Below are 23,295 nucleotides of genomic sequence, written 5' to 3' on the forward strand. Positions count from 1 at the left end.
CCACCACTTCCTCTACTCTGGGCACGGCACTGGAGCCCCCTTACTTCCCATTCCCAGGCACTGCCTCAGCAGTTCTAGGCTAGACAGGGCCTGGCTCTGCGGAAAATATCACACTTAAGAGAGGGGTGGCACTCTCACCTGGCTACTCCATTTTCCACCAAGAGGACACTGTCTACAGCCAGCCACTCTGTTTCTTTAGCAATGTTTATGACAACTAGGAATGGCCAGGAGGGCGGCAACTCTAGAGGCTTTCCCAGGCTCAAAAGGACCTTCACTTTCTAGTCTTTCTCACCTCAATGGCTTTCCATTCTGGCCTGTCATTAGCTAGGCTGCCTATAAAGTGACAATGGACCTGGCCTGTCTCATACAGTGGAGATTTCCTGGAGTACCTTGCTCAGCCTAAGTTGTTACATACCTGACTCTCTCTGCACTGATGAGCTGTTTGCCACTTCTGTATCGACCTTACAAACCTCTCCTGCGTTTTCCTGTATACACCAGCTTCTTACATCCATGTCGCCACTCAGCTCCGATCTCCCAAAGTCATTGCATAAAAGTTTTAGCTCACTCTGTTCGGTAGGCCTGAAGAGTTCATTAAAAAAAAAAAAAATCACTTACCTATTTTGTCTTTATGCACACACTTCTTTCCCATGAGATCACCAGAAATGGAATATGAATCAGTGAGACAAGGCAGGCCTGCTGGGGACCCTTACACATGTGAGTGTAGTGTTCCAGGAAGTTAAAGGAAATCAGAACTCAGAGGCCACACCATGGGGGACGGGGGCAATCTGGAGTTACATACATACTGTGGACCTGGTAGAAAAAAACCTCAAGCTGAGAAATGTTTCATCAGGTTCAATTTAGGGGATTTTTCTGAACATAGGACTTCCATGCCCTGTTGAGTACCTGCATTTTACACACAGGAAACAGGATTTCCAAGGCACGGCGCCAAGCTATCTGGGCTCCACACTCTGGCTCTGCTCTCATTACCATGTATTCTATTCTACATAAGTAGTAGACTATCTGGGTGCTTTTCTTCCCACAGCCAAAGAGCTCTCTATCTATAGTCTAAAGCAAGGACTATGGAAGTCGGGACTATTCTAGATCTAATTATTGAAGTTTTAAGTGGCCCAGTGGGAGGGTGCCTGTGCTCAGGCTTTCCCTAACACCTGTTCCTGCTCTGTAAGTGCATCTGCCCTGACAGGAAGAACAAGGACATGGCACAGAGCTATGGCTTAGGCTTTCCCTAAAACTTCCTATGGCTTTAAGCATCTTATAAAGGATGAACTACAAAAACTGATCACTTTTAAAGTATCTGTAACAAAATATGAGAAAAAAATGGCAAAGTGCAAAATTATGAATGAAATATTAGATCAATATGGCAAAAGGACTGTACCTTGAGGCCTGAGCAATGCCCTTTTTCTTGTTTTTTCTACATGTTCGGCTCTTACTCCAGTTTAGATTTTGTACATTTCCTTCTCTTTTCTCCTGAAGTTTCTTTTTCCTGTAAGAATCTTCTTGCTAAAGTAAAAAGACAAAATGTTTAGTGGTTTAAGCTGACTGAACATGATTAAACATGAAGCTAAACCTGAGCTTGTTTCTGTCCTAACTTCTGGAGACCAGTTCCACCTGCATTTAGAAAGTCCCAGACCAGGTGAAAACTGAGACGTGTGTTTCTCAGTCTCCAGTTTGTTTTCATTTCCCTCCTTCCATTGCACTCATCAGAAAGAGAAGAAAAGAAGAATTGTTGCCTATAAAATTCCTAAGGGGCTAAGGAGGAGAAACATCTGCTAGCAATTTGGGGCTGGCTGGCTGTTGGCTTCAGCAGCAATACATCCTCCAGCCGCCACCTGTTAATTTGGTATGTGCAACTGGCATGAATTACTACTGAAGCAAAATCAGATTAAAACTCAACTGAGGAGCAAGCTGTGCATTTCTGTTTTTATTTGTTTACAGATGAAATTTAGAAGAACAGCCAGATCTCCACAGAATGCTCCAAACTATTGAAAACTTCTTGGGTAAATAAAGCAAGAAGAATATATGTATGGCTTTTAAACGTGCCTCTAAAAACAATTTGTCAGCCAATGCACGCATGCGTGCGCGCACACACACCCCAATGTATACATGTATGCATGAATGCAAGTTACAGATAAATCATACAGGAATATCCTATTAATAGGTTCAAGAACAGCAGGATTCTCTACTTTTTATTTATTTATTTTGTTGGTTGTGGGTCTTGAACTCTGGGCCTGGGTGCTGCCCCTCAGCTCTTCAGCTCAAGGCTAGCGCTCTACCACTTGAGACACAGCATACTTCCCTCTACTTTTTATACATGCACTATCTCACTGACTGAGACCAAGGGCTTTTCAAAAAATATCTCAAGCGTGTTAAGGTCTATCAGGAGGGAACTGCAGAGGGACAGAGACCCCAGAGGAACAGGGACTCCCCTTCAAAGGTGAGCACCCCCCGTAGGGACAGAGGCACATTCAAGGCCACAAATCTCTTCCTAATGACCTTAAGGAGTCACACTGCATGAAAGCAAAGATTGGCTCATTTCACCTTCATGTTTAGAAGTTTGTTCCAGAGTAGAAATCCATGAAGTTATAGCAGATAATACAGTAATTGGGAAAAAGTTTCTAAATTCCCTACATGTCCTAAGTCTGGGATATCAGAATTCTCCCACATCTACTACAGTAATATGCATCCACATAAACAAATCCTAGAAACACAATGAAACGTTGACTGTACATGAAATTATGGGTTTTTTGTTTTTGTTTTTTTTTTTGCGTCTGGTCGTGGGGCCTGAACTCTGGGCCTGGGCACTGTCCCTCAGCTCTACCACTTGAGCCCCAGCGCCACTTCCGGCTTTTTTCTTCTTTCTTATGTGGTGCCGAGGAATCGAACCCAGGGCCTCAGGCATTGAAGGCAAGAGCTCTACCACTGAGCCACCTTGAAATTATGGGGTTTTGCTTTCCCTTTTATACTCCTTCAATTCTCCTCTCCAATACACAGAATCTTAACTTTTATCCTGATTCTAAAAGTGTTTAAAAACCTGACAAATCAAATATACAAAACCTATAGAACTTTTGTCTAATCCTACAGGATTTCTGGCTAATTGTTGCAAGTCTGACAATAAACAGACACATGATTCAATTGTCAAAAATCAGACATACACTGTTTAATCACAGATTGTTCTTTATGAACTCCGTGTTCTGTTCCTTTGTAGGCTTATTACTTCTCCTCTCCCCCACACCTTGTTCACTACTCGAGAGCCATCAAAGGCTTGTCAGCATAAGTACTTGAGCCTTGCCATCGCTTTAGGGCCTGGCACCAGTAGAGAACTGCTTTCTATATGGGGTCAGAGAAAGAAGGAGCTGGTCAGTGGTCACTGACACTTGATTGCCCTTCCCCAATTGATCTGGTTGGAACTGTTTCCCTGTACAAGTGAGAGAGTAAATGTCTTAGGATGACTGAGAGGAAGGATGTGGAGCTCAGGAACCTCACAGAATTCTCTAAGAATAAACAAGGAAGGAGAGGCCTGAGTGGAATGACCAAGTAGTGAAGTCTATGAGCCACCCACCAGGGGACAACACAAGGGTTACTGACATGAAAATAAAAGGTGGGGGGAGGAGAGGATCAGGTGGGGGGAGGAGGGGGAGTATGGGAAGGGATGGGAAGGGGAAAGAAAGAGGAGGCAACAAACAATGCTTGATAAGAAGAAATGTACTCGTTATCTTGCCCATGTAATTTTAACTCCTCTGTACGGTATTCTCACAATAAAAAAAATTAATTAATTAAAAAAAAGAAGACAGAAAATGCAGAGCCTTTTTCTTTTTAGGTGAGTGCTACTCAAAACAGTAGGTAGTGAGAAAGGCATCTCCCTGAGTGAGAACAGTCCTCAATGTCTACTGTGGACAGAACAGAGGGGAAAGCACACCGGAGATCCAGACTAACAAACCTGCTTAGAAATGTGCAGAAGAGAAAAAGGCAGGAGCTGACTGTGCCTTCTGGTAGTCTCACCAGAACGAGAAAGAGCCATACAGTCACAATTAAGATCACTGTCACCAGGCCAGTTCTCAAATGCTGTATGCTATGTCAATTTGAGCAGGTCTCTTAGCTTCTCTGAATCAGTTTACTAAATTCTTCAAAGAGTTAAATTACTTGGCACCTAGTGAGCAGTTTATAATAGTCTTAGCTATCATTCTCATCATCACTGAACCATGTGAACTAATTAAATTCTTTGATCTTCCTGATAAAGGTGACAATTGATGGATATCAGGAGTGAAAAAAGATTGTGGGTGATGGGCTGGGAAGGTGGCTCAGTGGTAAAGCGCTTGCCTTACATGCATGAGGCCCTGGGTTTGATTCCTCAGCACCACATAAGCAAAAATAAAAAAAAAGCTGGAAGTGGCGCTGTGGCTCAAGTGGTAAGAGCGCTAGCCTTGAGCTGAAGAGCTGAGGGACAGCGCCCAGGCCCAGAGTTCAGGCCACATGACCGGACCCAAAAAAAAAAAAAAAAAAAGATTCTGGGTGTTAATAAAAGCAAAACAGAGAAACCAAAAAGAAAACACAGATCAGCTGTATAAAGTAATTCTTAAATCTGTGGTAGTGAGGTAAAAATAGACAAGGGAAAAGGAAAAAAAAAATCTGATACACAATATTTGATACAGTACCTTAATATACTGTTTTAGTAATAAAAAAACTATTAAAGCCGGGCATCGGTGGCTCACGCCTGTAATCCTAGCTACTCAGGAGGCTGAGATCTGAGGATCACGGTTCAAAGCCAGCCCAGGCAGGAGAGACCGTGAGACTCCTATCTCCAATAAACCACTAGAAAACCGGAAGTGGTGCTGTAGCTCAAGTGGTAGAGCGCTCGCCTTGAGCTGAAGAGCTGAGGGACAAGTGCCCAGGCCCAGAGTTCAAGCCCCACAACCACCAAAAAAAAACAAAAACAACTATTAACATTCAATAGAAAAGTAAGCAAAGAATATGAAATAATGATTCACAAAATAGAAAAGGAAAATCACACACACACACACACACACACACACACACACACACACACACACACACACACACACACACACACACACACACACACACACACACACACACACACACACACACACACACACACACCCCTTCAGTAGGGTAGAAGGGAGGGCACAGCACTCAATGGGAAAAGGGTGAGAAGTGTAGCAATGGAGCTCACCAGACACTGATAAAAGTGAACAACACAACTAAAAAAAAAGAGAGAGAGACAAATTAAGCTGAGCACAGGTGGCTCACGCTTGTAATCCTAGCTACTCAGGAGGCTGAGACCTGAGGATTGTGGTTCAAAGCCAGCCTAGGCAGGAAAATCCATGAGACTCTTATCTCCAATAAACCACCAGAAAACTGGAAGTGGTGCTGTGGCTCAAGTGGTAGAGTGTTCACCTTGAGCTGAAGAGCTCAGGGACAGCTCCCAAGGCCAGAGTTCAAGTCCCACGACCACCACCACCACCAACAACAAAAAATTAATAGGCTAACTTGAATCTCACCTTTCCATTTTGGATTTAGGATACCTAACATGTTTATAGTGCATGTTTATTTTTACAAATACTAGGCTAGAGGAGCAGGATATTGTAGTAGTGTCTGCCTCTGGCTGGACATTTACTTAATTTATACACATTCTTTTCACTGGTAGAATTTTGTAGCCCCTACCACCCTGGCCCAGACAGAATTTTGTATGGATTAAATTTAAAATTTTACTTTCAGAATTTTATAAAAAACAGAATAAAGTGCTTTTTCTCTACATAAAATGCAAATTGAAATGACAACCAAAACAATTGTTCAGGGCTGAAGGTGGCCATGGCTCAATACAGAATACCAGAACAAAAAAACCCAAAGATACCCCCAAAATACCAAACATGATTACTTACATATTACACAGACCGAGATTTTGCTAACAAGAGCTCTGAGTGCAGCTCAGTAGTGCAGCATGTGCTTATTAACGTGCATGAGCCCCAGTTCAATTCACAGAGCCCTCATCTCCCATACAAAGGTTTTGCAAACTAGAGATGCTGAGAACAAAGCCTGGAAAGCAATCCAGCAGTGTACCATAAAAGCTTTCGTAGTTGGTTCTTTTAATTGTATTTCCTCACCTTAACATGGTATCGTAACAGAGTTATTTATGAAAGTACCAAAAATTTTAGAAGTACTTTGTTTTGAATGGATTTTTTCTTTTTTATGTTTCTGTAATAATCATGAATTATTTTCTTAGGAAAATAGGTCAGAGCTAGGGTTAAATTTTAGGTATGGTTTTCAAACCTGGGCTTCAATCTTTCTTGACAATCTAGAGTACTGTGTACTACGGATTTATAGTTTTCTAAGCTGCAAAGTTAGGCCCTAAGCAAACACTGAGTACTACACTTGGGAATGTGTTTACTGAGAATAATTTTCTCCAAAGTTAACAAAGAAGTGGAAAGTACACTTGTGGGACCTTGAGAACAGTTCTACAGAAGGGCGAGAGTCACAGAAAACAGCAAAGAAATGAAAAGGGCAGCTCACAACACTGTATTAGGAGAGATCACCTTGGATGACATAGCTGGCTACTACAAGTCCAGTCTGTATACCCTGAACTTCTCAGGCTGGCATTCTTCCTACTAGCCCACTGCCATCATTAGGTGTCAATGGCTATGACAACAGGCTCAAAGACCCGCTGCAAGAGGACTGACTGCCAAAGTTAGGGATAAATGGTAATACCCATGCTCGACAGTCAGAATCTAGTAATGAAGACACGTAAGGAAGAACATGTCTTTAACATATTAAGAAAACTGTCATAAGAAAAAGCACAGATAAAGAGTCTGGCCCAGAGAGCCAGGGCAGACTCTGGGGCTGGGACACAGCTTGTGATGGGAACAGACAGACAGACACAGACAGACAGACAGACAGACACACACACACACACACACAGTGGCAAGAGTGCCAACATAGCATCAGCGGTGTTTCTCAGGATATCTTAGAGTTAAGAGTTATCGGCTCCAACATCTCCCTGTATGACTGCTTCTGTATTGTAGGCGGTAGGCCGAGTCTCCAAAACCCAAGGCAAAAGCAGATCAGGCTCAACTCCTGTCTTCATTCTTTTCCTCCCATCCCAAACACAGAGACATGATTTCGGTCTAGAAAAGGAAGCTCCACTTCATATTGGGCTTGTTTGTTCCTTACTACCCGCTGTAGCTCCAATGCCACCCCAACATCCACACTCAAGACCTGGCTTCCTGCTATAAAGCTATAGAGAATACCAGGCTACCTTCGGATCAACCTCCACAGGGAAAACCTCCTACTCAAGCTTCAGGGCTGATTCCTATAGAGCTATAGTGCCGACCTCCTCAGACCCTCTATTTCCTATCTCTCTTCTCTGATGTCATGGCAACAGCTTTGTCATTGTTTTTCTTTTGTACTTACTGCTTCCCCAGTAGCTCATTTACTCAGCCAAAGCCTGCAAGGTGGGTATAGCATTATCACCTTCATTGTACATGAGGAAACGCAGTATGAAAGGAGTAAATGATGATCTAGAGCTCTGGCTATGTTTCATGTTGTTGTTGTTGTTGTTTTTTTTGTGGTGGTGGTTCTAGGGCTTTAACTGAGGACCTGGTGTTGTCCCTGAGCTTCTTTTTGCTCAAAGTTAGAACTCTACCATTTGAGAATCAGCTCCACTTCTGGCTTTTTTGGTAGTTTATTGGAGATAAAGAGTCTCATAGACTGTCCTGCTAGAGCTAGCTTCACATTACAGGTATGAATCACCAGCATCTGGCTGGCCCATGCTTTTAACTATGATCCAACATTGCTTTGAAAGCTATGAAAATGAACCTGCTACCCCCCACCTTCTAAGTCACCAGGCTTTGGACCTTGAAGTTATCATTTGCAAATGATTATTTAAAAAAAAAATACCAATCTGCTGGGTACCAGTTGCTCATGCCTATAATTCTAGCTATTCAGGAGGCTGAGATCTGAGGATCATGGTTTGAAGCCAGAATGGGCAAAAATGCCCATGAGACTTATCTCCATTTAACCACCAGAAAACTGGAAGTGGGGTTGTGGCTCAAAGTGGTAGAGTACTAGCCTTGAGTGAAAAGAGTTCAGGGACAGCGCCCAGCCCCTGAATCCAAGCCCCACAACTGACCAAAAAAAAGAAGAAGAAGAAGAAGAAAAGAAAAAAAACTCTTTTTGAGTGAAGTATTAAATCTCAATGGCTTTGATTCTAAAATGTCGCTCATCTTTCTTGACCATCATCTCACTGCCACACAAATGCAGGTATTGATGTCATTATGTTCCCAGGCAGAGTAACAGTAGAGAGCTGGTGTCCACTTCCTTTCCTCTGCACCACTTCCAGAACACAGGTTGATTTTCCCAAATGACCTTGTTCACACACTCACTCATTCAAGCACTAGCCAAACTATGTTCCTTCTACATAGGAGCAATCTGCCCATCTTTGTGAAACTCAAGTGGAAAATATGCTATTTACTCCTCTCAAAATCAATGTTCCAAACACACAACCATCAGCCTGTATTCAAATGCATTGAGGTTAAGAGTACCCTTGGTTCAATAGCTGCTATACTACTCTGTTTTTAATAGGAAAAAAGAAGGAATACAGACCTCAACTGAAGGTATATCCTGTTTCTCAGAACACACATCTTCTTTAGGTACTTTGTAGATCTTCTTTTCTGAAGGAGACTTTGTATCAAGTTTTTTCAAAGTTTCACAAGTGTCTACTTCATTCTTGACAGGCACTTGCTGGTTAGTCCCTTGAATAAATAAAAACAATTCAATTTCTAGGTATTTTTTTCCATTCCTATTCCTATAGTTAAACCTTCTTTGCTATACTAAACAATCCCATTTAATGAGATTTAGGTATGAGATGTTTTTGACATCCTTGGCTTTGTTTACAAGTAAAAATATACTCAAAGCAAGAGTTCTACAATTTTAAAAGATGGCAGGTAGTGGGGTGGGACATACCAATGTTCATGGGAGCATCATTACTTGGAACAGCAAAGGGGAGAAAACTACTCAAATGTCCACTGACAGGTGAGTGGAAAAACAAAATGCAGTATATGCACACAACAGGACACCATTATTCATAACACAAATATCAATTACAGTACAGAACTGCACTCTCATATAAGCTACAACATGGATGAACCATGAACACATTATACAAAGTAAAACAGAACGCACACAAAAGGGCATTTTGACTGCACTTGTGTTGGTATTCTAGGATACTCATATTCAAAGAGATGGACGGTGAATTGGACTATTTATTCTGTGTACAGTAATAAATACATACTTCCCCTTCTCCTGCTAGTTGAGAATTATTGTTTGGGATGATGAAAAAGTCCTGAAAATTTAGTGGCAAGAGTCACATACCAGTATCAACATACTTAAAGACACCCAATCTTTACAATTAAAAGTAGTTAAAATGGTAAATTTTGTATTATGCATACTTTCACATTTTCTTAAAGGTAGGGTAAGGAGAAAAAAAGGTAAAGGCTTGGGTTCTAGTCATGGCTCTGCCACTAATGAGTCGCATAATCAGAGTGATAAATCTCTTAAGGTGACAGAGCCTGTTTCTTTACTCAGATCAGGACATAGCAGCAACTTCCCGGCTGCCAGCCTGACAGCCATGTCAATACCACCAAGCAGAGACACTCGGGAACAGTATCTCCACCAAAGGACACCCAAGCTGTGTCACAAAGGCTCTTCCCTGTGGTGTGAGGGTGCAGGCTGAGGAATGGACGTGTACAAGGAGGGTTGCTGGGAACCTTTTGGATGTTTTCCCCATTTTGTCAGTTAAGGTGTGGAAAATTAGGTGAAGATGAAACCCAGGGCCTTTGCACATGGAGGTAAGTGCTCTATCCGAGCCACACAATCCAACCAACTTTCTTACATACTTTTTGTGAGTTAACAGCTTCACAATAAAGGCAAAACAACTTCAGCGCCAATTTTCTAATCCCAAACAGAAAGCATTTCAATACCATAGGTATTGAATCTATAATCTCAGTTACTTGAAAGGCTGAGGCATAAGAATCACAAGTTCAAGGCAAATCCAGGCAAAGTTGGGGAGATCCCATTTAAAAAAAAAGTGCAAACAATAGGGTTGTGGCTCAAGTGGGAGAGCATGTGTGGGAGGCCCTGGGGAAAGCTTAGCTGGCCTGGCACAAGTGTGTCAGGCAGAGTAGTTAGACGCCCTGGTCTGACCAGACAGGACACTTGGGCTAGCAGAGCTCTCCAATCTCAGAAGGAAAGGAGCAGTCAAGTCGCCTCTGTTAATGAAACACACAAATGAACCTCACACAAAGCAAGGTACACATTCTTTTTCCAAATAACACAAGTTAGGCATACTTTTAGTCTGTAAACTGAGGCGTTATATAAATATCACGTAACTTTGGGAGACAGTGAGGGAAGGGGTGACATGGCCCAAAAAGAAAGATACTCTTTACCTTATATATCTGTTAACCCCTCTGTACATCACATAACTGTTGAGCCAAGCAGGTAGGACACATGCTGTGTGATGTGGGGCAGGCTTAAGTACAACTACAGCACACCAGGGCTTATACTTTAAAAGAAAGGTCCTATCACAAAATTAAGGTTATACCTCCAAGATGAATACAAGATAAACACAGAAAATCAATCTGTGGCTGGATTAGATTCACTACAAAAAGTAAAACATCATGGAATACTTCTATGCCTTTGTCTGTGACAGAAGAGAAAGGTCACCGAGAAAGGCTTATCTAGAGGAATAGTGTCTCCAAGCCAATTAAGATCTTTAAGTTATGTAACATGTCCTTTGATAATGAATGCATGCAACAGAATTTTACCCAGACATAAAAACCAATCACTGATTTATGATAGAATGTGGTTGAGGTCGCCTGAAGGATGTGGCTTTCAGATCCTCTTTAACCTGACCTTTTCTGAGTTAACACCCAACCACACCCCACTGTTTCACAAGTTGTCAAAATTAAGTCATTTTAGAAATGTAATTCCTCTACAAGACAAACTAGATGTCAGACGTCCACAAAAGAAAATATCCAACAGTGAATGAGTAAGGGAAACTGCCCAAAGGCAGGCAGAAAGGGCTCTGTAGCAGAAAAACTGATCAGAATAAGGATACTACTCTGAACTCTGAAATCTGTAAGTATGAGACAAATATGGGTAAGAATTAAAAAAGGATGTGCCCTTGACTTTCCTACCATTTTAGTTCATGGGCAAAGGAAGTTCCTAAAGTTTTCTTTTTAGGTCAAAAATAAAACATCAAAGCTATTAGCTATCAACAGTTCTAAAGAAGGACCTGAATTTAATAGCCAGTACTAAACCACCTTAAATAAAAAAGCAGTAAGGCAGGCTGGCTCCTAGAACATTACTAGTGCCTCCTGGAGAAGGGGGAAGGAAGAAAGAGCCATCTATAATCCTTTATCAGGACAAATAACAAAAAAGAATACCAATTACAAGTTCATTGATAATTCTTTAAGAAATTTTACTGTAAGAATATTTAAGAATATAAAAATACTGGGGGGAGGATGGGAAGGGCTGGGAAGGGGAAACAAAGGAGGAGGCTACAATGCTTGATAAGAAATGTACTCATTGCTGGGAAGGTGGCTCAGTAGTAGAGCACTTGCCTTGCATGCATGAAGCCCTGGGTTCGATTCCTCAGCACCACATAAGCAAAAAGAAAAAAGCCGGAAAGTGAGGCTGTGGCTCAAGTGATAGATTGCTAGCCTTGAGCTGAAGAGCTGAGGGACAGCGCCCAGGCCCAGAGTTCAGGCCCCACGACCGGACCTCCCCCCCCCCCCAAAAAAGAAAGAAATGTATTCATTATCTTGCCCATGTAATTGCAACCCCCCTGTACAGTATTTTCACAATAAAAAAAAATTAAAGAAAGAATATAAAAAATACTGTATGTATGCTTCATTTAAAAAAGGCATCACAAAATGCTGAAATAAGGATACAGGTTGACCCATTGTAAAATGAGATTACAAGACACTATGTTGAAAACCAACTTTACAACTTGGGGGAGGGGGCGGGGTAGTTTGGGAGGGAGGAGGAAGGGATGGTAGGGGAAAAACAAAGGAGGGGTAACTGCTCGATAGGAGATGTACTCATTACCTTACTCATGTAGCTGTAACCCCCTCAAGTACAGTATTTTTACAATAAAAAATACATATATATAAAAAGAATCAATCCACGTAAACCTATTCAGCGTGCAACTTTCCCATGACTTCACAGAGTAAGAGTGTTTATGCCACACTTAAAGAAGAAATGGAGGAGCAAGGCATGGTGGAGCATGCCTGTTAACCCCAGGACTGGGGGAGGGGGGGGGGGGAATTGTTATATTATTATAAGGGACCAACTTAGGGGCCAGTCCTCATTTCAAAACAAAAACAAGAAAAAAAGCAACAACAATAAAGGGGGCAGGAACAGGAGTGATCACTGAGACAGGCTGAGATATGGACAGGTTTGTTGCCTTGATAGCAGTGAAGATCTTACCATGTACATTTATCTCCACAGATTTTTAAAAATCTGTGCATCTCAAAAGTAGTTATAAAATGAGAGGGGGTAACAATGTTTGAGAAGAAATGTACTCACTGCCTTACTCATGTAACTGTAATCCCTCTGTACAACACCTTGACATTAAACAGCAGTTATAATTCAAGAAAATAAGAACAAAGATCAAGAAAACTCACTAATATCCAGTTAAAAGTTTTGTTGTCTAAATTTTTTTTTTCTTTCTTGCGCCCAGGGCCTGGGCATTGTTGCTGAGCTTTTCTGCTCAAGGATAGTGCTCTACCAATTGAGCCACAGATCCACTTCTGGCTTTTCAGTGGTTAATTGGAGATAAGAGTTCTCATGGGTTTTCCTACCTGGTCTGGCTTTGAACCATGATTCTCAGCCTCCTAAATAACTAGGATTACAGGCCTAAGACACTAGCACCTGGCCGTTGCTGTCTAAAATTGAATCATCTGGTATATTTTGAATAAACCATTAAATCCTCATTTCAAATTATTAGCATCTATAAGTAAGCAAGAACTTGTTTTTGAATTTCTGCAAATACAGGTATTTCAGAAAGTTGGAGGTGCTATTAATTTCAAGGTTTAACATACTATTAAAAGTGCAGCTGAGCTCCAGTGGCTCACTCCTGTAATCCTCGCTACTTAGGAGCTTGAGACCTGAAGGATTTCAGGTTGAAGCCAGAACAAGCAGGAAAATCCAAGATACTCCATTTCCAAAATAATCAGCAAAAAGCAGAGGTGGAGATGTGACTCATATAGTAAAGCACTGCCTTACAAACAAGCTGAGCAAGTTCAAGGCCCTCATTTAAACCCTGGTTATTACATTCTTTACAATTGTAAGTAAAATAATAATAGTTATTTCTCTTCTGTAGTTCTGAGGTTGAAAATGATTGTATTTCATTATAATCACACATTTTTATTTAGATCATCAAGCTGAGCAAATTCAAGGCCCTCAGTTAAAACTCTGGGGTAAAAGTTTATTACCTTTTATATATTACTGTAAGTAAAATAAAAACACAAAATAATCTGCTATTTCTCCTTGGTAGTTCTGAGATCAAAAATTTAGTAATTAGCCAGGTACCAGTGGCTCATGCCTATAATCCTAGCTACCTAGGAGGCTGAGATCTGAGGATCATTGTTCAAAGCCAGCCTGGGCAGGAAAGTCCATTAGACTCTTATCTCTAACAAACCACCAGAAAACCAGAAGAGGCGCTGTGACTCAAGTGGTAGAGCACTCATCTTGAGCTGAAGAACTGAGGGACAGTATCCAGGCCCAGAGTTCAAGCCCCATGACTGACACACACACACCCAAAAAATTAGCAATTACAAATTTCTATTATTTAGATCATAGTTAAAATGAAATCCATAAATACTTGTCAAAAAATTTATTTCAAAAGATCATTAACATTAACTTTTTTTCTTTTTTTTTTTTTTTGTGGGGGGTGGGGAGGGTCGGTTGGTCATGGGCCTGGGTGCTGTTCCTCAGCTCTTCAGCTCAAGGTGAGCACTCTACCACTTGAGCCACAGTGCCACTTTCAGTTTTTTTCTGGTGTTTTTATTGGAGATAAGAGTTTTTCATGGCCTTTCCTGCCCAGGCTGTGTTTGAATTGTGATCCTTAGCTCTCAGCCTCCTAAGTAGCTAGGATTACAGGCATGAGCCATTGGTGTCCAGTCATTTACATTAACTTTTTAAAAGCCCTTCCCTCATGAAATGATCATGAGGTTCTGGAACATGTAACAGATGTTAGGAAAACTTAGCTGTTTACAGTTGTTTGACAAGTTGATGCCCAGACACAAATGTGGGAAAGCAGCCCTGAGACTATGAACATGGCCTTCACTTCTGTCATTTTAACTTCTGATATACCAAACTTCTGATATGCCTCTCAGAAGCAGGCAGGTGGAAAGGTATAGCAGAGGAATAAAAGTTGCTTTGTTATCAGAAAACTTCTGTTTCTCAACAAGGACTCAAGGAGGGCAGTCTTTTGAGTGTCTGGAATGATATTCTTAACCCATCAGAACTTTGCACCTAACCCCATCTTTTAAAAGAACTGTTTTCTCTATTCTAAGGCATTTCTCCCTTGTCGTGCCTGCCCAGATGTCACTATGTGAGAAGAAATGTTCCAGGGTATGTGCTAATGGCTCTAACTTTGTACTCCTTGTTGAGCACTATGAGCCAAATAAACCTCGTAAGTTTAAGATTTCAGGTATTTCACTGAAGAAACATGAAGCAACAAAGGTTTTTCCAACAGGTATAGGAACATGCACATTCATACGATCATATGGAAGTAAAGGAGAAGCAGCACAGGCCCTTCTGCCAGAGGCCAAAGGGATCAGCTAAAGAATACCACTAGTATTCTCTGTAAACAGTCTTCCTAGTCTGTTTTTACTAGTGTTCCCATTAACTGCTTTTGCTGCATGAGAACATCTGCCTTCTTTTAACTGAGGGAAGCTATTAAAAAAGCCAGGCCAGGAAACATGAACTGCTGGCAGCTGAACAGAAGTTGGTGAAGTTCTGTCCAGTCACAAACAAAGTAGGTCTGGTTAATTTCTGCAAATAATCTGAAAAGCTGACAACAAATACTCAGAGAAAGATGTCCATATCCTAACAATGAAATAAACTTGCATCCCTCTCAACTTACCTTCTGATAAACTTCTTAGCCGTACTATTCTTCAAGCTTGGTGCATTGTCTCAAAACTGCACTTCAAGTCACATTTCAACATTTACAGACCTTTGTGAAAACTGCATGAGTTAAAGAACTCAGCACCCACAATTAAAACAGAAGGTCATAGGTAAGAACAAACCCCATTCAGAATAGACAGGGACAAAGAGCAAAGACTCATCAAGGAGAAAACATTACCATTATGTTTCCTGGAAACTTCTGGCAAGTCTGACTGGTGATACTGAGGTGAGGTTCTTGGCAAAGGATTTTCAAGTAGCTTCTTAGAGTTTTTTAGTGGACAGAGCTCTTGTTCCTTGAACTCATCCACGTTCTCTGTTTTAATGTCAGTTTCCTTAGGAAACATACATGTCTGCATTCCCTCCTTCATACTACATTCTGAAGAAGTGTTATTGACAATAATTGTGTCTTTAAGTGTGCTTTCCTCTTTATTCAATAAGTTTCTGGTCAGAGTCAGATTCTTCTGCATACTGATGTTCATGCCATTTGCATACTTAAGGTTGACCCAGTTCTCACCCACATTGGTGCAAGTGTCCTCCTTAGCAGCAGACAGGGGTGTGCCCAGGGTCAAAGTCTGCTTTTCCTCAGTAGTAGTGTTGGCACTAATGGCTGTGGTGGTACTGGTTTTGTGTTTGCTGTAATAGACAGAGCACTTGTGCTTTTTCTGAGAATGGCCACAGGTGGCAGGGCTCCGCTTGGCTGCATTCTGGCTCCTGTTCTGCGGTGTGCTCACAGGAAGGCAGCTTTTCCCTCTGCCTTTGTCAGAAGGGCTGTATGTGTCGAGAAAGTTCTTGCAATTGCTTCTGAATTGAAGAAAAAAAGAACCATTTACCATAGGCAAACTGAATTAAACTCTACTCTGTTTCTATATCATGAGAGGGAGGTAGTAATCTTTAAACTCCCTGAATTTTCTGCCAATAACAAGACTAATGAACTAAGCCCTTAAGTGAAGACTGTATCACAAATGTTCACACAATAATGTAGTAAAGAAAATTTTATAAAAAAAATTTGGAAATTTTTCTTAAAATCAGAAATGAGGAGGGGATCAAAGGCAAGAGATCACACGTGTACATCACATGTAGACACACACAAATTCATACTTGTGGGAATGGGAGCTGATTACATCCATTGGACTGCTGCTCTGCTGTGAAGCTGAGTTAGCATGCTGCCTCTGTCTTGTTTTCATGAACTCCATAAGAATGTACTGTGCTTGCTGGAAGGCTATTAAAATCACGCCCAACAGAGACAAACTGAGGAAGAAAGCAATGACATTCATTACTGCATGGTTCAAAATAACATTAAAAGATTAGCTGTGAGCTACAAGTGGTACTACATATGCCTGGCACAGCAGCATTCATAAGGCTGAGGCAAGAGGGTTCTTTGAGCCTGGGAAATATTAGGCACAGGTCATCTCAAGAAACCAAAATTTCAGATGTTTCCTAAAGATTAAAAATAAAAGCACTCATTAGGCTGACATTACAATTTGACTTTTAAAAGGCCATTTTGGTCTTATACTTTTAAACTGTTACTGCACGGAATTAATAAGCACTTCCACTGAGACTGCCAATAAACCATAGAGCACAGAAGTCTGTGACACTTCTAGGTCCTTTGACTTACAGTTAGTGCCTTATGATCTTAATGCTTACTAGTTACAACCTTGTCTGGCTCACGTAAGGCAGAGTTCTCAAGGCAATTAAAAACCCCACTGAATTCCTCTGCTCTGACCTTATTCAGGTAATTTGTATTTCATACAACTTTCTAGCAAGATGCCACTACTCAACAGGGGAAGAAGAATGAAGATGATGTTGGGTTACCTGACAAAGAAGACTGTAAGCCTCCAAAAGGACTCCTCCCAGCTGGGCCCTGGAACCACATCTGCACATAGGGGCAACAGGTGATGGGGTAGGGTCACGTTGAGAGTGAAGTGGAATTCCAGGTTGGCTGCAGTGACCAGTGTCAGCTCACGGATGACCCAGGAAGAGGTAAAGTCTGGAGTAAACCTGGAAACAAATGGTTCAAGTTTACAAATTTTCACTGGCTTTAAATTTATATACAAAGAACCTAATAGCATCAAAATTTCTTCCTTCTACAAAACAAAAAAAACCTAGGATGTCTTAGGAAAAAAAGTTTTATCCTGATTGTTATATGTATCACAAAACTGAAATGCAATGAAAACCAGTACTTACACAATGCTAATGTCACGGGATGTATTTGGACTCAAGGAAAACTGATGACAGTCTAGCACTTCAAATCCATAGCCCTGGCAATTATATCCACTGATTTTCAATGATGACACAGTGATAGGAAGAGGGCCAATGTTCTCCACTTTAAAGTTCTTTGTAATAGATAAAATCTGCTTGCTGTCTTTCAGTTCTATTGAGACAAAAGGTGACATTTAGTGTATATACACTGCAACTTACTTTAAACACTTAAACAGTTAAGATTCTTCCTAAGTGTTCTGCCTAAGTATTTTACTCAGAAGAGGCAAAAGTATTGTTTTCGGAGCCCAACAGTTTGGATTTACCAGTAGTTATCATGTTCTCTGAGACCCTGAGTTTGTCACTCACACTAAATCAGGAATCACTTCCAAACACCTGTATTTGCTTTCCTGTAAATTCATCGTTATTAAACAGTTCAAAGTCACAATTATTAAACTAATAACTAAATCCTTGCAAATAAATGAGTGCATATTTTATTTAGAAGTCTGAAAAAGAATTACAGTAATTTTAAAATATAAACATGTAGTTCAGTCTCTTACATATAAGGACTAATATTTGGCTGCTTCTATACTTTTTATACGAGTCCTAAATTTATCAAAGCCAATTCTAAATTACTGAAGAATTTTGAATGCAAAATTGTTTAATCTTTTCAAAGTCAGGCTCATAGTAAAGCACAGTTTTCTAAAATTAAAAAAATTAAATAAATCCAGTTAGGCATTAAAATAGTGCTACAAACCATGTAGCAGTTTCATCAACTAGTTTTCTCTACAAAAACATATTTCTATACTAAAAATGACTTTACTCTTTACATGAATTTTTAAAGAGGAAAACAAGATAAAATTTACCAAAAAACGAAAGTTTTATCTCTACTCATTGATTTTTTTACTTCTTGAGTAAGTTCTTCAAACAAATTAAATTATTTAAAACATTTAATTTAAATGAATACATAATTTGGAAACTCTAGATCAAGATACCAATTTTTTTAGAGATATGAAGATGAGACATATGGCTTCAAACATGCAAAGCATGTCATTTGCTACTGAGCTCAGTATATTTCTAAATCAGCATTGTCTGATAGAACAGCCATTAAACACACATGGCTATTTAAACAAATTTAAAAATAGATTTCATTAACTTGTATTCACAAACTGCATAGACCATGATAATGACAATTTGCCTTGTGAAGGTTAAAATGTGTTTGTGACTTTAACTAAAAAGTATCACTATTCCACAATACTGTGAAATATGTGAAATTTATGTAATCACCTAATCACAAAGAAAAAAAGTGAGAGAAGGGATGGGTTAGGAGAGATGGGTGACAATGCTGTCAGACACTGTGTACTCATATACTGTTTGTAGAATGGGACCTTCCTTGTACAACTACTTAAAGATAAAAAAAAATCTTGTTTGGAATAGCTTAAGTTACTGATGGCAGAAATTCTACTCTGAATGCTTTTTTGTAAAACACTTCAGAAATTTTTGAGTTTGGATGGCCTGTTACTTGATAAATACTGTTCAACACACACACACACAAGAAAAACAATGTTCAACAAGAAATATACTCTTTACATATGTAAGTGTCACCCTCTATACATCACTTTGACAAAAAAATTAAATTTAGAAAGTAAATAAATATATACAAAAAGAAAAAAATAGATTTCATCAAGGAAACATCTCTATGTTAAGAACACACTAGCAAGCCGGATACCGGTGGCTCCTGTAATCCTAGCTACTCAGGAGGCTGAGATCTGAGGATTGCGGTTCAAAGCCAGTCCGGGCTGGAAAGCCAGCCCAGGAAAAGTCTGTGAAATTCTTATCTCCAATAAACCACCAGAAAACCAGAAGTGGCACTGTGGCTCAAGTGGTAGAGCGCTAGCCTTGAGCCGAAGAGCTGAGGGACAGCGCTCAGGCCCAGAGTTCAAGCCCCACGACGGACAAAAAAAAAAAAAAAAAAGAACACACTAGCTGCATGTAGCAAGGGACTACTATATTGAATGACACTGAGTACACACAAAGAAAACGGAATCTAAGCTGGCTTTCCTTTCCATACAACCAGAGACATATATAAAGAATATTTCTATCACCACAAAAAGCAGTATTGGTTAGCAATACTTTACTCTTATATTTGTCACCTCGGTGTGATACTCCTCCTTTGGATGAATGGTAACCAAATCACTTACTTTGTATATTTATTGCAAGTATTTTACGCTATACTGTTCAAATGTAATTGGAAGGAGAGCAATTGTCCTTTCTTTTTTCCCCTTCTGTATGTCTGTATTTATTTTTGGGTCCGGTCGTGGGGCCTGAACTCTGGGCCTGGGTGCTGTCCCTCAGCTCTTCAGCTCAAGGCTAGAGCTCTACCACTTGAGCCAGAGTGCCACTTCCAGCTTTTTTTCTTTTTGCTTCTGTGGTGCTGAGGAATCGAACCCAGGGCCTCAGGCATGCAAGGCAAGCGCTCTAACCACTGAGCCACCTTCCCAGCCCGTCTTCTGTATTTATTTTTTAAGTTGAATTAAATATCTAAAGCTATCATTCCAATCCAGAGGACCAGCCTACATAGGTTCAAATGTTTACCTGATTGAATTATTTGAATCAGTACAATGAATTTACTGTAAGTTTTTGAAAAGAATCTTCCTACAGAATCCTTTTGTTCTTGGTTTTCAATACCAAAGTTGCCCTGTCAGCATGCACACATGCGAACTCACGTCGACGGCAGTCCATCAGCGTAGACTCGGGCACCTTAAATCGAAGTGAACCTCCTGTGCCAGGAAGTCTTCCGCCTACTTTCAGTAACTCTCTTGCTCCAAGCCCTTCCACACCAATCATGTCAATACCAGTCAAATTATTCCTACAGTAAACCAAGACAGAAGCGAAAAGGCATTATCACAGAGACACAAAATACACTGAACTGAAATGTACTTACATTTAAATTTTCTCGGACAGCAAAAGTTATTTTTGAAGTTAAAAATATAATCAATTTAAAGAGCATGATATTTCCTGCATCTCACAAACTAAAAGTATGTCCAGGGCCCATATAAGCTGACAACAGCAAAAATGCATGAGCAGCTACAATCATTTTCTAATACTACAGGTCACAAATGGAATTCATAGATTTTTCTAAAGCAAGTACTGGGATGGATCTGATATGCAAGAAAAAGAACTGAAGAAATAAATTGGCAAACACAAACACAATTTTGGACAAAATGGTTGTTTACCAGGTAAATTAAAAGATTTTCATAGTAACTTGTGCTTGTAAGAATTGCACACTAGGGGTGATAATAGAAATAAAAAATACTTTTTCTTTGGAATTAAAGATGTTAAATATCACTCGAGGAATAGCATACTTGGAGTCACACTCTTACTGACAACAATGGTTCAGACTAATGTTTGCCTCTTCACAAGTTGAGTCCAGGATTTCTGGGGTGAAATACTTAAGTGGAAACGATGCTTAGTGACACACACTGAACGGAGAGCTCATGCTACAGAGCAACTTTTTTTTAAAGGATTAGGAATCTTTAACCTCTTAAAAGCATTTACCTGATAAGCATTAGATGACTGATTTACAGGAAAAAAACTGAGAAGATTCTGTATTGAAGCCAGGAGCCAGTGGCTGATGCCTGTAATCCTAGCTACTCAGAAGGTTGAGATCTGAGAATCCTGGTTCGAAGCTAGCCCAGGCAGAAAAGTCTGTGAGACTCTTATCTCCAATTAACCACCAGAAAACCAGAAGTGGCGCTCTGGCTTAAGCATTTGCCTTGAGCTGAAGAGCTCAGGGACAGCACTTAGGCCCAGAGTTTAAGCCCCACGACCCACCAAAAGGAAAAAAAAATCTGTATGGATAAACAGAAACCAAATTTATGTTAAAAATGTACTTTCTGAGACCTGGACTGACTAATAAAGCTTTTCTCTACACTTTCTTTGTCCTTAGTTCTTCAGTAAAAAAGTTTTTAAATCACACATTGAAGTCAACAGGGCACCAGAAAGTCTTAACTAAAATACTTCAAAGCAAATGCTTCAAAAATTTACTTCGGAGCATTTTCTTCTGAGTAATGCTCAGTTGCAGAAGCACAAACTCTTTCATATTTAAGGATGTCTCAAGTAGGAATTTTTTTTGCAAAAGGATATACTAGCAAAGCTTTAAAAATACAATGAAAATGTAACCAGAGATACATTTGTGTTAGGATCTTCACTAACAGCAGAGACCTTCAATACAGATCTGTATTTCCTGTAAATCTCAAAGATTACCTAAATATGCAAACAATAATGAAACACATAAATAGCTACTTAAATCATTTAACAATAACTGTCAGTTAAAAGAAGGAAAAGAGAAAGCCAATAGGCTCAATGAAGCACTTCTCCCATTCTCTCTGGGGCTATAGAGAATAAGTGGTATTAAGTTTAAAGACTATTGATGGGAAATGCCTACAGCAATGTTTCCATTGTTTTTCTGTGCTAAGGATAGAAAAGTAAACCTGCACACATGTGCACGCATCATGCGTATGTGTTCTGTCTTCTGTGATGGCTCTGAATTTGGAGTGAAGTGCATTTCCCCTCTTAGAGACATGAACAGAGACACATCCTTTTGGGGGAGATCTTGGGACTTTGTCCAGACTTGCAGGCCTCTCTCCTCAGCCATCACTTCTTCCTATCATGCCCAGCGCTGCCTTGCCCTGGTCACTGCACACTGACTGAAAAAGGAGTGTCAGCTATTAGCTACAGAGATTATTCTTAAGAGAGAATGAGATTTAGATAGATAAGTTAGGAAGAAGTAAGACTCCATGGCAGGGACCCACCTACCGGATTAGTATGAGTGAGGTAACTTTTCCATAATCAGCTGGTGTGAAAACTACACCAATCCTTTTTATTTCCAAAGGCTGCAAATTCAAGTGGAGGGTGCCAAACCTAGATTCCTCAGAATGCACAGCCTGAAAATCATTAAGGACACAATTAAACATTCTATTCTCCTACAGAACAAGTTTCCATCTTCAGTAAGCACAAATTAGATATAAACATTGATTATACCCATCCTTCACCAACCCAATTTTGTGTGTGTGAGCGACTGAACTCAGAGCCTTGCATATGACAGGCAGGCATTCTTCCACTAAGCTAGAGCTAAACCTCTAACCTCTTGTTTATCCTTGTTTACTCCAATAAATAATACCTAACCATAGCTGAGAAACACAGGCAGTGACTACAAGACAACCTGACGTGATTACTGGAAAGGGATTTGCTTCCAGGTTTGGATGGGAGTTGTAATTAGAAACCTGTATGAACTGGGCATCGGTGGCTCACGCCTGTAATCCTAGCTACTTGGAAGGCTGAGATCTAAGGATCGCAGTTCAAAACCAGCCTGGGCAGGAAAGTCTGTGAGACTCTTATCTTCAATAAACCACCAAAAAACCAAAGTGGTGTTGTGGCTCAAGTGGTAGAATGCTAGCCTTGAGCTGAAGAGCTTGAGGGACAGCACACTGGTCAAGTTCAAGCCCCACAGCCGACAAAAAAAAAAAAAAGAAAGAAACCTATATGAAACGATGTTTTGAATATAACCCATCAGTCAGAGAAGATTTGCTGTGCTCAAATTCTACAGAAATCATACAAGGATAGCCACTGTCAAAAAAGATTGAGCTGGGAATCTGGCTTACTGGCAGAGTGCTTGCTTAGCATGCATGAGGTCCTGGGTTCAATTCCTTGGTATTACATAATAAAAAAAATAAATAAAATTAAAAAAATACCCTAAGATGTCTTTAAGACTCAAATCATCTATTTTATATTTGGCCTCTTCCCTCCCCTGAAGTTATATAGTTCTTTTCCAATATAGTATCTAGTATGTTTTACTGCTGACTTGGTTTGCCCTTT

General features: G+C 40.2%; 1 protein-coding gene across 7 annotated transcripts in view; it reads right to left on the reverse strand.

Moving 5' to 3' along the window:
• The window catches only part of Tmem131l (transmembrane 131 like), a 127,146-nt gene that overhangs the window by 9,664 nt on the left and 94,187 nt on the right, over positions 1-23,295 (reverse strand). For 6 of the 7 annotated variants that reach the window (XM_042701734.1, XM_042701736.1, XM_042701732.1 and 3 more), the window contains 9 exons: positions 22,237-22,364; positions 20,145-20,287; positions 17,407-17,596; positions 17,035-17,220; positions 16,321-16,470; positions 15,401-16,023; positions 8,635-8,783; positions 1,394-1,518; positions 416-579 (listed from right to left, as the gene is read on the reverse strand). In XM_042701734.1, coding sequence (XP_042557668.1) covers positions 416-579; positions 1,394-1,518; positions 8,635-8,783; positions 15,401-16,023; positions 16,321-16,470; positions 17,035-17,220; positions 17,407-17,596; positions 20,145-20,287; positions 22,237-22,364 — 1,858 coding nt within the window. The remainder of the gene's footprint in view (positions 1-415; positions 580-1,393; positions 1,519-8,634; positions 8,784-15,400; positions 16,024-16,320; positions 16,471-17,034; positions 17,221-17,406; positions 17,597-20,144; positions 20,288-22,236; positions 22,365-23,295) is intronic. The other variant, XM_042701731.1, reaches the window with a different exon arrangement.

This window comes from Dipodomys spectabilis, unplaced genomic scaffold (assembly GCF_019054845.1).
Source record: "Dipodomys spectabilis isolate Male_0828 unplaced genomic scaffold, ASM1905484v1 ptg000297l, whole genome shotgun sequence".
Classification (NCBI taxonomy): domain Eukaryota; kingdom Metazoa; phylum Chordata; class Mammalia; order Rodentia; family Heteromyidae; genus Dipodomys; species Dipodomys spectabilis.